The 18768-nt window shown below is 43.1% G+C and overlaps 1 protein-coding gene across 2 annotated transcripts in view; it reads right to left on the reverse strand.

Moving 5' to 3' along the window:
• The window catches only part of DPF3 (double PHD fingers 3), a gene marked incomplete at both ends in the record, with an annotated part of 161238 nt that overhangs the window by 76525 nt on the left and 65945 nt on the right, over positions 1-18768 (reverse strand). For both annotated transcript variants that reach the window (XM_082000787.1, XM_082000788.1), the window contains 2 exons: positions 10577-10684; positions 15781-15941. In XM_082000787.1, coding sequence (XP_081856913.1) covers positions 10577-10684; positions 15781-15941 — 269 coding nt within the window. The remainder of the gene's footprint in view (positions 1-10576; positions 10685-15780; positions 15942-18768) is intronic.

An 18768-nucleotide genomic window follows, 5' to 3' on the forward strand; every position in this document is an offset into this window, starting at 1 on the left:
ACCTCCACCAAGGAAGGTGCTGGGAGGTACAGGGATGTGTGAGGGGAAGCCATCATACTCTCCATTCTACCCTCAGCAAATCTGTAAAGCTTAGCTGGTAAGAATTCAAACTGGACTTTATATTAACATTTATTGCTCATTCCTTTATATTACGCACCAGAAAAATATCACCTACTATAAATTTTGTAATATTTCAGACTACAAAACAATTTCATTTGCTATGTGTCAGGAGAACAATACAATTTAATAAAAGTTTTTTAAAAATCATATTTTGAATTTAATGATATTCCATAATATCTTTGCTATTTTTTGTTAACATTTTCTTCTATAAAACAGTGCACAGGTTCTACTATACGGTTGAGCTAGTAGCCCAGTGACTTCATTGGGCTCTATCTTGCAGGACGCTGAGTACCAAACCTGCAAGTCAGGTCCAGCCAGGTACTTTACATTTGGATTTAATTTTAGGCATGTGACAAGTCCCATTAATTACAAAAAGATCACTCGTTCTTAAAGCCCAAGCTCAGGTGCTTTCCTTGTCTGGGGTTAGACAGCTTGGCATCTTACAAGACTAAGCCCTGGGGACTTGATCCTATAAACCCCTTTTCATGTGATTACCAGAGAACTCGCAGGATTACTCACATGAACATACAAAACAGATGCAGTGAATTAGATAAAAGATACCCATTTCCTAGGATCTTGTGTCCGTAACTTGCATCTAAACTATTCTTGTGCTTCACAAAAATCCTTTCGTCGACACAGCTTATTCTTTTTTAGGCATCTGTACTGGCTATACTGAGAAAAGTGCCAGGGGTTTTGCCAGCAAAACTGTTCAGGTCCAGCTCTAGCTGCAAGACTCCTACAGGGGAGATGGCTTCCCAGCCGCCCCTCCCTTTTCTGGAGAGCTGATGATTTGTGCCTTGGGGCAAACGAATCTGCCGGGTTCCAGCGCTCCCCCCGGTACCATCCCCTGGCGCTTCCCCAGGGGTTCCCACACCTCCTCCTCCTGACAAGCCTTGAGGGAACTGCGTGGGCAACCCATTCCTAGGCCTCCCACGCCTACTCAGGGAGCGAGGAAACACTCTTTCAAAGCCACTTTTCCTCTAAGAAGAGAAACCCATCCTCAGCTCAACCGCACTCCCCTCTTTTTAAGGTTAAATCTGTTTATTTCAGAAATAAGTAATCCTGATGGTTACTTACGAACATCAATCTTAACTTCATAGCAAGGGGATAAATCCCACAGCTTTTTACTTCTCCAGCAGGAATAATGTCTCCTAGAGACATGGCATTCACAGTCAGGCCTTGGCAGCTTAAGAGGCACATGCTGAAAAACCTCTTCCCAAAGACGCGTCCTAGCAGCCAGATGTAGGTCAAACACACAGTAGCCAAGAAAAGCGAAAGAGCAAAACAATAGATAACACAGAAGGGGTGGCGGCACCACAAGTAAGCTCCCTCTCAAGCAGCCCAGGTATTTCAAGCCAATGCCATCTCAGCTGCCTGAGCCCTCCAAGCTTTCCTCACGTCTTGCAGATCGAGCCCCAAGAGACGACCTGCAGTCACGCTGTAGAGGCTCTGAGGAGTTCATCGGCGCAACTCATTCTTTCAATTTAATGGCCTACTGTTGCAACCAAACATTTTTCAAAATGGCCTGGCTCCGAAGTCATCATCACTCTATTTTCACAAATATACTAAATACAGCTGAGAATACACACCGGTGGAAAAATCACCTCTAAGTGGCTGCATTGCTGCTGAAATTACAACAGCCTGTGTCTGCAGGTTGCTGCACATGCAGCCTACGTTCCCGTTCTCAGGGAGAAGACTGGGACAACTCAGAAAGATTTAACAGTTTCCAAAATTGCCTTATCTCGTTCAGTTGCTACTTCTGCCTTCGCCTGATGACTAGAGCCAGAGGGGTCTGGCTTCAATGGGCTTTTGATCAAAATCCGGAGAGGTTCCAAAGCCCAGTGGCTTCTTGAGGCAGCTTTCTCCTAATTATCCAAACTGGCTCAGCCACACAAGAACCAGGAGTAATCCCAGGTGATTCATACGAGCAATCTCAGCTAACCAACACTGTTCTCCTGGTAAAACTGCGCATATAAAATACTTGTAGTGACCTGTTCCAGATCCCACAAATGAAAGAGAAACTATTTACACAAAGTTAATCCTGTAAATTCTAACAGCATGACTGCTGAGTTAAGCAGCAGAACCAATGTTTTTGTTTTCTTGACTGGACTATTTATAGAATATTATTTGATTTTCTAGAAACGAGTGTGTTTTATTTCTATATCTGCAAAATCATGAAAGCCCATTTGGGGGAAAACACATATTCACTCACATCCTTGAACCCACAGAGCTGAATTAGTCTAAGAATTTGCAGCTTATCACACATAACAATACCCAGCAAGAACAGCGCATGGTTTGAAGGAGAAGTTATTACAGCCCCAGAGCCGTGATGTACAGAAGGCCAGCTCATCAGTGGCCAAAATGAAGCAAGAAGAGCTACACTGTGCAAAACTTGAGATATTTTTCTAACACTTACACTGCACAGCCAGCCTTGTGAAAACTGGCTCAACCATTCACCTACGGTGAGTCTCTTTACTTGTATATACGGGTGTGTAACAAATCACTTGTTTTTCATCACCATCCTGGTAGACATAAGCCCAGGTTTTGCACCAGAGCTGGTACACTTTCATACCCGTTTTGCAAGGCTTCATGCTGATGGCAAAAACGTTCCATACTGGCACTTTAAAGGCTTGGCGAGTGGCACGCTTTATTCATACATTCATTTGAATAAAGAGGTCTCTCCTACCCCTCCCAAACTCTCTAAAAAGATTCATTAACAACCTGTTAGGCACTTCTCTGAGATAGACAAATGAGGTCCATCTTTTAGCACCCTCATTTTACACACTGAGAAACTGAGAGAAAGAGAGGTATTCCATTGTCCCTGCTGCTGTGTACGAGGTAGAGGCGATGCAAATACATGATGGTGGGACCGGACATTAAATGCAGAGGTTGGTACCTCTACTACACACTGGCGATGCGACAAAGATATTTCACTGGAGGACTTCTACATCATGATTCAGTGCCAGTGAATACATGCAGAAAGGGACAGATTCACTGGTATTCTTAGTGCCACGTAAGAAAAGGAAAGCAAACTTTATCTGGCCAGAGATTTGGACCAGCAAAGGTCCCCATTGCAGGAAAAATTTAAAGGTGGTAGATGAGTTGGAATGGAGCCTGGTTAAATATGTCTGTAAAAGGAAGAAGCTGGTTCACAAGGAGGTCCCACACTGATCAGTTTTCTCAGTCACTTTTTCTAACCCCAGCCATAGCTGGATGTGTAAGGGCCATGGAGCAGCAGCTCTTGCCTGTGGTGCCATGTCCTGCTGTGAACAATCTGAAGGCAAGATTAGTGGAGAATCGGAGCCTACTGTTTTGATTCAGTAGCATTGATGGACTCATCTGTAAGCTGCAGGCTTAGTTGATGAATAAACACCTACTTAAATTTAGGCCAATATTACCCAATGCTGGGTAAGAAGCCCAGAAGAGAAGGCCCAGCAGAAATCAGTATTTATTTTGGTACAAATAAAAGCTAGGTAAAAAATTAATTTCCCCCCCGTTCACATGAGAGGTCCCCAATTTGCTAAAGAAATGATAGGAAAAAACAGTTGGGATGTTCAGGGATTCCTATAGCCATGATGACTATTTCCTTTTTCTTACAAGTTGAAATTTCCTGTTTAGCCTAAAAACAAACCAACCAACCAATCAAAAAAACCAACACTTTCCAGCATCCCTGCTCCCAGGTTTGGATTCACAATATAAGGCTTCATTTTATTCCAAAATGCTACAGAAATGTGACATGCACAGGTACATGACAGAGCAACCTCAGGATTCAGCATAGCCAGCATGCAGATGTGCACTGTTACACATCAAACAAGAACTGAAAATTATCCACTCTCCCTGTCACAAAAAGTTACGTATTTTTTTGTTTTCTTCTACATGAGGTGCCAAAAATAAAGATTGGTGGGAATGGGTGAAAATGCAATCTGCTCTACCTCGACCAGAAACTACAGGATCCATGTGGAATCGCTCAGTAAAATTCTTTGACGTGGGTCATGAAGCTTTCACAAATACGAGGCTCATCATCGCCCACACTCTGTGATGTCGAGTTATTTGACATTTGACCCAATATTTGCCTAAGACTTGACCTAAATACACCACAGACTGTTCCTTTGGCACCACCTACCAAAATCAAATCCTGTGTTTAACAAATAGCAATTTAAAAACAGGCTATTCCTGCCACAGAAGAAAATCTATTAAAAACCTGACTCACAGAGTGGGCTCAATTCCTCTCCTACCCTGGTTTTACACCCGTAGAGCTCTATTCATTTCTGCAGAGGTAACTCCTGACTGATTTCAGTTTACATGAAGGAGAGTCAGGCCCTGCCCTTGCAAAAAACCAAAAAAACCCACATTATTCACTGCTCCCTCTGCTGGCTCCGCAGCACCTCCGGCTTGTGCAGCAGCCGTACGCAGAGCCCATTTCCCAATCCTACCAACAACTAAACACCTGGCAGGTGGAATCAGGCATGTGAAAAGAAAAAAAAAATGTTTCTTAAATTAAAATCCTAAAATCACTGATATTTTAAAGTACTGAATTATATATTATAAAAGATGCGGAGAGTTATTTTAATAGCTGAAGTACTTCAGAATGCAGAAGTATTTGAATAAAAAGCAGATTTTAAAAAACATTTTAATTTCAAGATTTTGGAGGGAAGACAGCAAAAGTCACAGGGGTTGATAAAAGGCTCTTGAACTTCATCGTTCATGAGGAATCTAGACCAAGTCAGAGAACAGAAGTTGCTCCTGTCTGCTGTCTGTCATGTCATATCTGCCCCAAATTTAGGTTTCATGACAGCAAATGTTTATAAAATCCATGAACAAATAAAAAACCTAAAGTCAGCTCTACACAAAAGTATCTTTGGTAAATTCACATCTGCAGAAACCTGTCAATCTGAACAATCAATACATTGATACTATAGGCCCCTTCTGGAATCTGAGTTTTACAGAAGCATTCTTATTTGGCACTCGAATTATTCTGCCAGGTTTGATCCTAAGAGAGTCTTAATGGATTTTAAAGACGAGCCATAGGCAGGTTTGCTAATACGACAGGAACCTAACCTTTAATCACAGGGAAGTTTCCATATATGTTAAATAGTAGCAAAACTTTTTGTTAAGAAAAAAATGTGCTTTTCCCTACAGTGTTCATAGCGAAACAACACTGCTGTCTCGTAGTACTGAACAAGAACAAACATGTGATTTTGTAGAAATTGTTGAAATCAAATGTGAAACTAGCCAATATTAATTGACCTATCTGAGAAAAATGATAAAAGGAAATTCTCTTGCAATTAGTGCTTTGAATTATTTTTAAGCTTTGGGTGACACTAGACATTGCAACCAGGAAAAGAAAAAAGAATATGGAACTCAGGAGAACTGAGCTCTTTGTGTGTTCTTGGGTTTGATTTCCAGCTCTACCACAAATCTCTGGTTAAAAGAGAGATTCTACAAGTAATTTATTATCTTTGCCATTCATTTCTCCATTTTGGAACCAAAGTATTTCCTTTACTATATTTTGTATATTTGGACTGTAAGGTCTATTGCCATATATGGCTATAGCATAGAATATAAGAAGCCTTCACAATGATCCCTGGGATGGTGGTCTAACATGCTGAGTCTCCAGATCCTATCATATAAGTGATACTAATGCTAATTCTGTCCTTTGCTTTTTAATTTCATCTGAACTTTATCTTGGTGAAGTGCCCCATCTTAAAGAGCACTGATCTCCACAGACATGCTGAGCATCTTCCACAAGAGTTGGGGGCACTCATCACTTCCCAGGAGAAATAGGCTACCTTGAACAATCAGACACAGTCTCTACAAGTTAAATTGAGATGATTGAAAGAGTTAATAGCTTATCTGTAAGGATTCCGTTCATTCATCCACAAGCACACTCACTCACATAGGTATATCCTATATGTCAGATTAAAAACAGGTCAGGCATTGTTTGAGCGGCACCTAAAAATCTGTTATCAGTACTTGCCTCAAACAATTGTACCATGGTTCATCATAGCAAGTGAAAAATATTTTTGTTTACTTTTACCTCTCTGAGAGCCGGTAAAAAAAAGAGCCCTTTCTATAGTTCAGCTGAACACTAGACTGCCCACAGATAAGCAACAGGACAGACACTAGCACAGGACACCAGCTTATTCTCACCAGAGTAGCAGCACACACAAACTCTATTCCACACCCTCCAAGTGGGTGGGAAGGCTTCCCGCTGTGAAACCTCACTGTTGGCTTTCAGTCTAAAACCAAAGGACAGCATTGAATTGAGACAAAATCTTTCCAGTCATATTCTTTACACTTACATAGGACGTGAAAGAAAAGTTCTATGTGTATGCATGTACATATCTATATTTAACCATCTCGTAAAACTGAAGTAGGACACTACCGATTTAAATTCCACCAGAGTTTTTGGCCATACACACCCTATCCATTCTCATCTGCATAGCTGCAAAGTTTGGGTCACACCTGACTGCCAGCAGGGTTTACTGTAGGTAATACCACTTCCACAATACTGATAGCTGACCCAACACAGAATCATGATACTACCCAGTACAACAAAACCACTAAGTATATAGGACAGGGAGCAATTAAGAGTTCAAGGGGCCTTGGGTATAATCAGGGATCTCTTCCATTTCTAACCCTCATCTTTCCAGCTGCTCTGATACTGCTCAGGGTCAGAACCCTACTGCTTGCCTTCACAGCACCTGTAGGTTCAAGGTGGTGGTAGGAGAGTGGAAATTCTCCTTTTTCTCCCATTCCTCTGGAAGAACAGGCTACCCAGCCCAGCCCAACCCAGCCTTCTCCCCTCACCCATTCCCAGACTCACAGACCTCCCATGCACAGGAGCTCTGCTCTGTTCTTGCTCTTTTACTGGGCAGGATAACATCCAGCTGAGGAGTGAGTGTGGAAGCACGAGCTGCTTTTAGCCCTCCCACTGCTCCACACTGAAGTGCCATGCAAATACCACTGCCCAGTTCCACAGAGAATCAGGTTTGCCCATACTTGGTTGAACAGAAGTCTAGTTTCATTAATATTATGAGAGTATCAACACCGAATAACATTAGCACTCTGTACCTAGAAAGTCACAGTATTAGCAACATGTCAATATATTGCCCATGACTGGTGATTTGTTTCAAATCTATACCACTGTTCATAGGAGTCTTGACTGCTACACAGTAATGACTCAGGCAACAGCTCATACCCATTACAATGAGGAAAACTTGGCTGCACTTGAGCCATAATGCTCAGTTCTGATGATATGAATGTACCACTTGAAGATGAACACCAGCCCATGTGAAAGTAAATGTCAGGAATACTTAGTGTAATTCCTAAAGGTCTGGTAATAATATTGACTGTATTGTCACTGAAGCAGTTATTGTAAGTAAGTTTTGGCAATACTTTATTTCTACCGCGTATCAGTTGGATAGGCTACGGGATGGGATGGAGGGTGCTTAGACATCCTGTTAAGATATTAACATGAACATTGCTAGACCCTTGATCAAACAACTTTACTAGGGCAATCCATGCATATAACTCTGAGGACGGTGGCAGAGGAAAATAGACATCTAAAGGCTGCATCGGCAACACCTATTCCAGTGTTCTGATCTTTACGATTTTGGCGGTAACTATTCTTAAAACCAAACACTTCCACTTGAAACCAAATAAAAGCACCAGATTAGGACAATAAAAGCACCATGTTCTATTAAGAAGCAAGGCACAACTGACGCTGAGAAAGACATTATAGCACACTGGCATTTTACAAAAAACAGGAGACCGTGGTACCATGATTATTGTCTCCATTGGGTTTTGGTATTACCAAATATAGAACTCTCACTCACTGAGCTGAGCCATGCATTACCTAAACCTGCAAGGTACCAACACTGCAAAAGAAGGTTGTAACTATAAATACTATATTATTACTAAATGATGATTTATACCACTAGCAAGACAATAGTTTGACTCTACTTACTGACCAGCTGTTGAATTGGTTTACAGAGCAAAATAAAAATCCTAGATCTATGTCTCTCCCAAGTTATGTAGAAGTTTTGAACTTCTGGGTATGACTTATTGCTATAATGAGCCACTCCAAAAGCCCAGATACAGTCCAAGCAAGTATTCACATGCCCTAGTGCTGACCCCATTGACTGCTGGATTGACAGCTTTTAGAGCTAAGATCCCCTTCTGTGTTTGTTACAGTGGCAGTCTTACTAGAAGTACTTCTAAATAGTTAACAAATGTAAAACATAATAAAACTAAGGTTTAGCCCTAATTTGATGCTGTAGAATTGCATTGCTTGCATATGTTATATAACATATAACCAATACAACAGCCGCCTATATAAAATCAGCTACTTGCATATTAATCTGGCACAAGCACTCACTAGCTGCTGAGAACAGGTCTAAGCCATGACTAGGATGTCCAAGCCCTACGTGGAGTGAAATTATGGAACATTTAGACTAGATTTCTTCCAGATTTATTTTAGATGTCCTACAGCTCTCATCTCTGTGCTTCTTAAGGGACCTTAAATTGCCGCATCTTTGCCCCACACAGTCATCTAATGTCTAACTGAGGAATAAAGAGGTCGGCATAGAGTAGCTTCCTCGGTTCAGCATTAGGCTTTAGCAGTGTCTTGCTCTAAAACGTACAGTATTTCTGCTGTCCACGTTGAAAATCAATTACACTTTTTCTCAAACTGTCAAAAGCTACCTTTAAATGGAGATCCAATATTTTCCATAGGTTTTATACTTTCAAATCAGAGAAGTGAAAAATCCCATTTTTGGCTATTGAGTCTATTCTGGATATGCACAGATGGAGTGAAATTGTTTTGTGGTGTAACTGATAAAGAAAGTTAATCACTAGATAGAAATTGGTTGGAAAATAGATTTAAATGGCAGAGCAATATAACTTGCCTTATTTGGCTGCCACCGGCAATGCAACAGAAGTAGCACTCCTGAGATGCAGAAGAGATGTTTATAGCAGGGAAAACAACACAGAGACAGACATGCTGAGGTCTCTTCCACTGATAACTTTGTGGTAATTGCCTTTCATGCCCTGTGGCATGTAGGATGCACTAATTTGGCATTCAGTGAGTACAGCAAAGAAGCAGAACGCAAACAAAGAAGAGGCAAACTCTACACTACTGCTTTACGTTACTAAATTACCAGGGCGCAGCAGTGTTTGCATCATCACAAAGTCTAAAGAAGACATTTCTATGGACCAACACCATCCTCTTCCTAGAGTCCAGTCTCATTTCTATCAGTGTAACCTGACTGATTTCAGCAGTGCTTGCTGACCAGGTTGCTGTGAGATCTGGTTCTGTTTGCTGGCTGAGATTTTGCCCTTGGTTTGAACCCCAGCTGAGTGGTTACAGACATTTCTTCCTCTTGTCCAGGTGTCTGCTGACATCTCCTATATTGAAGGTAGGGAATCTTCAAAAACTGCTTACACTGAAATCAACATGAATTTTGCATCTGATTTTACTGGGTTTAGAACTTGTACCCATCGCCCCTTCCTCTCTCTTCACCAACTACTGCACAGAAGCAAGTCATCAGTATTGCTGAGCATAGCTCAGTTCCCAGGCACCTTCTTCTGTCAAACAGGTTTTTAAAATATTCTTAATTTACATTTTGGGGTTTTCTTCTGTACTTTTCATACTGGCAGTGTCTCACCTCTTAAAAACCACATACAGCTGTGAGTATATGTGTTCCCTCTTTCTCATAACAGCTGACCTCAAACACAGCAAGCCTTTATTACTAACTGCAGGGAAGAATACAAAACACTATGCTCTACCTGACACAGCTGTAGCTCCTCTGCATCTGCTTTACAGTCACTCATTCAGCATCTAGACTCATCACTTCACATAGTTTAATTGTGGGGGAACAGTACCAAGGACAACAAAAATGACAGAAGAATGGACTAACGTACACGTACAGGCATACACGCATACACAAAAATGAGCATATGCTCACTAATTTTTATTATTTGCTGTTTGTAATCTGGTCACACCCCTGGTCCCCAGCCCCATTATGAAAAATTTTATCAGTGTACTGTTCCACACACGGAGCGGTCTTTTTCACAAAGATTAGGCAGCAGTTGCCAGAGTGAGATTTTGTATTAGTAACGCACTGAGGCAATAATTAGTAATACAATGATCCTTTACATCCTCATGAATTTGTTAAAATAGAGGCCAGGATTCACCTCTATGGAAAGTAAAATCAGCTCCCATTGCATTCAATACAAGTTGTACACATTTCTGTAAGGGATGAGTTGAGTGCAGACGGTTTGATGGTTATTGTTAGAGCAACTCAACTAAGATGCAACAGATGCAAAGAGAAATGGTTGGAGAGGGGCAAAGACAAAGTCCAAGGTCTAAATGCCAGGTTTGCATGTGTGCCAGCTGCTAAGCAGCACACGAGAGGGTGGGGGGAGAGAGAGAGAGAGGCAAACAAATACTTACCAGGTTTAATTTCCAGCAGCTTCAGCCTGGAATCCTCAGGAGGATGCAAACGCCTCTTTTTGCGCCAGCAACGTGCCGGGTATGTGTAGAGCTGACCTGGGGCCAGGCCTGAAGATTAAAGGCAAAAAATAAATATCATCACATTTCAGTTTGTAAACCACAAGCACTGTCTCTAGCATCTTTGTTCTTGCCCTTCCAGCATCTCTTTGTTGGAGGGTTCAATCCTGCAAATTGTGAGGCAGAACTACGCACTAAAGGCATCCAGTGCTCCTGAGGCTCCTCAGCACCTCTTGGGATCAGGCCTACAGAGAATCTAGGTCTCACTTATACACTTCACTCAGCTCACTGAAACCAGAGCTGCACATAAATAATTCCTGATTTCTTCAGGGTAAATAGAATTTCAGACTCTCCTGGGTCACAGGGGCAACGCCTCCTCCAGAGGCAGAGAAAGCCCCTTGGGAGAGAAGAGATGAAGTTCCAACATGCAAATCGTAAGGCCCTGATGCACAAAGCAGCTCAGGAAATTTGTGTTTTCCAAGTGGGAGCAAATCAAGATCCATGAGGTCTGGCTATTTGGACTCTGTATTTTTGCCTAAATTCTGGACTTTTGTTTGAAGACAGATTCTTCATTCTGGTTATTAACTCCTCATGCCAACATCCTGAATGAGAGAGGAGATACAGCTGTAACATTTATATTACTGCATGCTCCACTGAATTGCATTTGGCATTGCCAACTTCTGAGCTGCCCTAGGCCTCCTGACAGACACCCCTTAGCCAACGTTCAAGCTATACTTTGCTCTCTTGTGGTCAGAACACAGCAGGGCTTCGTGAATGCCTCACTACTGGGGCACAGAAGCACATTGCCAAGTGCTTCAAAGTATCTTCAACTGCCCTAGATACTCATGACACAAAAAAATACCCAGCAAGACACAGAAAAGTTGGAAGAATTTCATTCTCTCCGCTCATTCTCTCCATCCACCCATTTTGCTTTGGCTCTTCTGTCCTTCTACTGTTGCTATTAGTCTTGAAGGGGCTACAGAGCGTGGCTGCAATTCCAGACTCATTGCCCTTAGAAAAAGGTAAGACCGTATAAGAGAGAGGACAGGAGTGGTGTTACTACATCTGAAACTACACCAGCAGTGAACAGCTGGACAACATCAGGAGGGTGCCAGTAAAGCTCAAGGGCAGCAGGATGGCCCAAGAGTTCTGTCATCCCTTCTGAAGCAGCCAGGAGAGTGTACCAGCTTGCGAACAAAGCTGACTCACTGAACCAAATAACAATAATGGAAAAAAAAAATATCCTGTTACTTGAGCCGGGGCAGCGGGGGGGACAAGAAGACACAACAAAGTTATTCATCTCAAGGAAATGGGTTAATCAAATTCTGCAAGCGAAGCCTAAGTTCCTGGTTTGAAATGTTTCATCTGTTGGGAATGCCAGTTCAGACCTCAGCACTTTCCACCAACTTCCAAGGCCTTGGTGCCTTAAATGGAGCATCTACAGCCCACTGCCTGGGTATGGCCGAGCGATGGAGTATTCGCAGAGATCCTGGCTCTTCCAGGGCACAGAGTGCCACTGAACTGGGGCTTTTCACGACCTTCTTTCATTGCTGCATAGCTTGCTGGGCATTATGCCCACCCCAAGAAGGACACATTTCAGACTGGGGCACTTAGGACTGGTTTAGGGAATAAAAATGTGAATAACTATCACTTCTACAGTGTTTGGACACAGTTCTTCATGGCACTTTGCAAACATTAACCACTGCAAACAATTGCTATTATGATGAGGTGGATTGTGCCTGGCTCTGATTTGAGTCATTAAAGAGGTGGAAGCAAGAAGCCTCACCCTTTCACAGTAGGTCCTGTGCAAGAACTCATTCACAACATTGAAATGGCAGTTGCTAGACCAAAGCAAGACAGAGAATCAGCCCTCCATTGTACAGGACTCCACAGAGGAGTCATTGGAATGAAGTGAGCTCCACAGCTTTGAGCATTTGTCCCAGACAGAGAGGAGCAAGGATTTACTGCGGTTTTGGGGAGTATCTGTCAACATGGGTTCAATTACTGAGTGCTCTTATGTGAATTAGCAGTTCAGCTTGGACAGTGAAAACCAACCACAAATGCTGAAAGCCCAACAAGAAACAAAGCAGGTATCCTTCAAAAAACAGAAGTGGGAAAGCCTCTTCCCTAGAGGACGTATAGCCCACTCCAGGTGGCAGATAGATCAATAAGAGATGGATGATCCAACATCCATCTCTGCACCCCTTGAAGCAAGCTCTCTGTTCCTATTCAGAATATCCTTGCTCATTAATATGTGGCCATCCAATGAGCTTAAAATACGTACCATACCTTCACTTGATCCAAACCCATTGAATGCTACCTTCCGTTCTCCACCCTGACCACCATCTGTCGCTGCACTGGCTCACATGAAGCGTGGATCTTTGATTGTTTACACAAAGGAGGGGCAACAAGGAAAGGGTCAGTTCTGAACTCTTTGAATCTAGCCCCTCCACAGCTGGTCTTGCAGTACATATGGAAATAATGCATATACACATCTTACTGTCTTCAGTCCTGGCTCGGTTGTCTCTCCCTCTGGTGCCTTATAGGGCAACCAGAGAAGGTGCCAACCATTTGCTTATAGAGGAAATAGCAGAACCTGCAGTGAGTTATGTTGTTTATCTCATTAGTGTAGAAGAGTCGTAACTCAAAAGCCCATGTGAAAGGCTGGGGGAGGAGGGGAAAAGGAGGAGGGAGTTATGTGCAGTATTGTGTGAAATTAACCCTGAACTGTTTATCATGAGATGCAGTTTTCTGACTCCTTTAACAAAGAGGACAGCAAGAAACCAGGTTAGTATGCCGAGATCCTGACTCTCCTCTCTGTTTTTCAAGCCCTCTGTAAGTGAAAAGAGGTCCTGAAGCTTTGCCGTTTGTCTTTACACAGTTTTTCAGGTTGGGGATAGTAAATGGCAGTGAACACACCACACAAAACAGACACCAGGGTGGTTGGCAGAGAATTTTCAGAGTGCTTCAATACAGGTATAAGCGCATTGTGTACAGCCTGAAAACAGACATGCTAAAATTGTAGAGGGATGCTTTGACCCGCCACAATACTACAAGAAATAGATGATGCAAAGACACCCAAGGGAGCACTAAATGGGCTAATAAAAATCAAGAAAGGGGAGAGCAAACATGGGGGAGGAGGGCTGCTCCATTTTGCATTGATTATTCTAATTCAAAATAACAAAGACATCAGATTTGGTGGCCGATGCAGATACAGGAGCCTTGTTTCACTTAAGACTCTGAAGAATGTTCCACCATTAGTCCCCACTGCAGACGTGCAGGAGAAATGCCACCGATTCCCTTTTGCAGGGTAAGCTGCCAAACAGTTCACTATCAGAAGTGAGGAAAGACAGATTTGCACAGTGAATTTGCTCAACGTAGTCCAGAGAGCTTGTGGCTGAGTAAGGCAAAGCATTAAGACCTCTTGGTTCCTGGTGTAATGCCATAACCCTGTTATGACAATTTCTTCTGTAAGTGCGGAGACCCCAATGAGAACCATACATGACTACCTATGTCTATCTTTGTAGCAGATGCTCTTGCCAAAACATTACTTGTGGATATAATGGATGTGTACCTGCTTATGACTGCATTCAAAGGGATAAAAATAGGAGCACCTTACTCATAACCAGATGCAACAATACCAGAAATTCCTTGGGTAAATGGATTAGCCAAAAAAAAAAAAAAAAGAAAGGAAATCTCGTTTTGCTTAAGCATAATCTTTTAGGAATGGGGAATTTTCAGCTGAACCAAAAACCCAACTGTGGTCATGAAACAACCTACAAAAGAAGGTTTAGCCCAGAACCTCAGACAACTCCCAGCTTGCAAACCACATTCAGCAGTCCCAGCTTACCCTGGTAATTTTGGCAGATGAAACATTCTCAGGGTATTTTTAACACTGGTAAACACCTGTTGTCTCCTGCACCAGAAGTGGCTGCACTTTACTATAGAAAAAGTTTTCCGATAGTACTGCAAGACAATACTAAATCTGCTTTGGGTATTTTAGGAATAGGAGAGTGCAAGGATCCTTCCCTCAGTATATCCTAGGAAAGGGAGAGGGAAAGTTTCGGCTAAGGACTCTTCAGAGGCGACAATTGCTTTCTTAATCTGCCCCCAGGAGAGGAGGGAAATATCCTGTATGTTCCTCTCAATTCACCTCCTGCAAACTGGCCAGTGTATGAGGTAAGAGCTGCACTTTCCCATAATTCCAGATCTGGAGTTTTGGTGTTTTTTTCAGTATGGTTTACCAGAACTGGCATGTTTATATGCACACATGTGCATGTTGTGCTTCTGGTGCCCATGCACCCTAGTCCCTTCCCTGCCTGGATTCTCTGGTCTGCACTGAAAAAAAACCCCAAAAATAGAAACACAGTTTGGTGCTGTCAAAAAAATCTGTTCCCTGAGCCGTACTCTAGCAAAATTCCCACTGGGATTCAGGAGGACTTCTCTCTGAGTAACATCTCGTCTTTGAACTGGTGACTGTCCTTTGCCTTTCAAACAAGGATTTCAGATGGATTTACTCAAACAAAGGAAAGACTGACAAAAGTCTACAGAAATAACAGTGCTCTTTCTCCCTTGAGCTTCTCAGAGCTTTGGAAAGCATTATCCAAAGCTCTTTAAGGATGTATACCCACTTCTTTCTGCACCTGAGGAAACTGTGGCTCCAGAACTGATATTCAAGTAACTTGTCCAAAGCAGAACCAGGAGTTATATTTCTAACCATCAGAACAAATTTCATTCCAATAACTGGACTCTCCTATATTTTGCCTTGGCTTTATATCCTTACCAATATAACTCCTTATTTTCAGCATTCATTCACCTCTACCTCTCCATCCTGAAGATAATTCCAGTCCCGCTTAGAGTGGGGCGTTGTGTCTTCTGCTACAGACGGGATCAATAGCATTAAAAGAGCTACAATGATGCAGCCTTAGAAACTACCATGTCAGGCACTTCTCTGGGTAGAGAGAGAATAATTAGGATGAGCTCTCTGCAGTTACCAAAGGAAATCCCCTGCAGGCACAGAGGTTTAGGCAGCTTCTCTTCTGTGTGGCCTGTAGCAGGTTTGAGCTCCCATTAATTAAATCCCATGAGGGCTCAGTGGCCAGCCCTCCATACATGCACATGCGTACACAGACACAGCGTCTACCAACCTGGTCCCCTGTGCCTCTTCTCCATCCAGATGTAGCAGTTGTTCTGAGCTACCCCAGTCTGCGAATCCAGGAAGGGAAGGCGGACGCTTCGCTCAGCGCACAGCCGAGAGTTATAGCTGCGACAGTGCTCAATTGCTTCTTTGTAGAACTGGTCCCCGAGTCTGCCAAAAGAGACAGGGCAGAGAATAAGAAAGACTGCACCACCCCTTCAAACAGGACTAGGAAAAAGGGGGCATAAGGTTGGTTTAAAAACAGACAAGCAGAAAAACTTTCCCTCAACACATGCAAAGCTTGTGGACACAAGACACTGCTGCAGCAGATCATGCAGAAAGTGCCACCAAAAGCTCAGACGCTCAGGAACTGGACACAGATCTTTTCAGTAGTGGCATAGCTATTGAATGAGCAAACGATGCAACCACACTGGCCCATGACCCTGGGTCTGGCAACGTGTACGCCTCAGTGACATTCTATTGTTTCTCTTCCCCTGTAGTTTGTCCAGACAATTCAACAAACCAGTCATTTGAACCCTACGTTACAGCAACTCCTGCAGTATATTTTGAGCAACCAGAAAGCCAGCCAAGTTTAGAAGAACTTCAGCATTTCTGGTGTCAGAGAGCCCATAAGAGCAAACGTAATAGTCCTTATATTGTGTGCCTCTGAGGCATGAAAACACATCCCTTAACAACTAGGGCCATGTCTGCAATGGTCAGACTAGACATTTTGTCATAGGCCTTCCAGAGTGTTCCAGTCAAGCCTGAGGCACCACCAGCAGCAGGCTACAACAGCAGCCGGTAAGATCCAGCACGGCAAATGCTGCTTTCCTCTGGAGCCCAGTGGGAGGAACAGTTCTACAGACAATGTCACTTATTTCATAAATAACTATTTGTTCAAAAATTCTGTAGAATCTTCATCTTCCCTTGAGAAAGGTTTAAAAACTCTGCCTGCTGGAGATTACCAAAATCCTCCCTCCAAATTTTTCTGAACGGGGAAAAGCATCAAAGTATAGCTACCCTGAGGACACAACGCAGCTGTCATGCTGGAGCACTGCAAAGCAGGTGGGCCACACTGCTGAACCTCATTCTTGATCTATTGTCAAGGTGAAATTGAGTTGTGACATGAATATGCTACCCATTAGGGGTAAGTTCATTAGAAAATAGGAGCAGAGTGATATATAGCATAACTTTCTCTTATATTCATTAGTGTGCAAAAAGAGTATAGCATGCACAGCAAGGGAGCCGAAGGGATGCATGCACAGAGGTAAAAGAGGCTCCCTTTCCTGTTCTATTAGTTGTTTTCGCTGCTACCCTCTTCTGTAGGCACAATTGGCACCTTAAAAGTATACTCCTTTTGCACACCTCTAAACGTCAAATTGGTGCAAATTGCTCGGGTTTACCATCTGTGTCTTTTTTTTTGACTCGCATCTTTTAAGTCACTCTTCGGTTGCACCTTATGACTTCCATGGGAGCCATACTCTTGTCCTCTGGGCTGAACTGGCCAATATCCTCTCACTGACAGGGGCCAACAGCAGAGGCTCAGGGAAGAACACAAGAGCAGGGCAAATACAGAGCGAGGTGCCTCTAGTTCCCCCTTCCCACTTCTGATGATCAGAACTTAATTTCCCCAAGTCTCAGGCTACCCAGTGGTGGGGATATTATGTTTAATACACCTTGATGAATCTTTCTTTCATGAATTTACCCAACCAACTCTTCAACCCACTTATCTTCTCATACCTAAAATATTGTGGGGAAATGATTTTCACAGCTAAAATATGATTCATGTGAAAAAAGCATTTCCTTACGCTTGTTTTAAGCCATATCTCAATTAGTTACAATTACAAGTCTAAGTCTCACAAAGCTTCCACAAGGTCATTTCTCCAATGAGCAGAAGGTATCCAGCACGCTGAGCCCCTGGATGTGGAACGAGCACCGCGGCTGGATGCTGCAGCCCATCAGCTTCCCTCTGCCACTCTGACTTCAGCCGCTGCATTTCAGAGTGGCCCCAGGAGAGAGAAGGGGTCAGTCCTCCACAAGCAGGAGCTGCACACAGGAGTCAGTACATCTACAGAGACTTTCTAAGGGTTGTTCAGCAGTTCCGTGCAGCAGCGAACGTCTGCGTGAACGTGGCACCTCACAGCCCTGTCCCCTGCCCGCTGACCACCAGCTCCCGGGCAGCAGCCGGCGTGGGGATCTTGGCAGGACAGCAGGAGGAAGGGCTCTCTGGACTCGACAAGCGAGCAGAGGGCAGAGCTGTGGGCAGAGCGTGTACAGAGGAATCCCTCCGGACACCAAATCCCCCGCAATGACCTCAACCCCCTTTTTCCACAAAAAGGCAAGGCGGGGGGGGGGGGGGGGGGGGGAAGGGGAGCAGAGGAGAAAGGAAAAGATAAGCTGCACAACTATACAAAGAATGTGACTAGGAAGAAATGAAACCTTATTAAAAGCTGTAATTAAAGTTGTACACTTGCGTAATCAAAGTCAGTAACAAGGAGAGTCCAGCTGATCAAAGATTAACAGCTCTTTCCACAAACACGAGCTTCCACAAAGCTATGTCAGATTCCCCCTCTATTAAGCCAGGGATGCTCAGTAACTCCAAGGAGTTTACTGGAAGGAAGACCACAGCTCTGTGACAACAAACTGCCACCACCACGTAGGTTTTCTTTATGCTAAAAATTACTCCAGTCATTAGAATATGCACACCACAAAGCAACAATATGTCACAGCAATGCAGATATAGGATCTGGCTGGAGATGACCTCAGTTTCCACCTTCTTTTAAGGCTAAAAATAACTATATACCTCAGAATGTTAAATATTTGTCTTTAAATGACACTGTCAAGTAGAGGGCAAGATTTCAGATTTTTCTAAGAGGGAGAAAAGGGTTTTTGAGATCCTAATGGCAGAGAAGCTAGCAAGTTAACGGGTCAAATTCACTCTTGACAATCTTGTAGTCTATCTGTTTCATTACATTTATCTTAAAGATTTTAAATACGC

Source organism: Phaethon aethereus (assembly GCF_964289735.1).
Source record: "Phaethon aethereus genome assembly, chromosome: 5".
Classification (NCBI taxonomy): Eukaryota; Metazoa; Chordata; class Aves; order Phaethontiformes; family Phaethontidae; genus Phaethon; species Phaethon aethereus.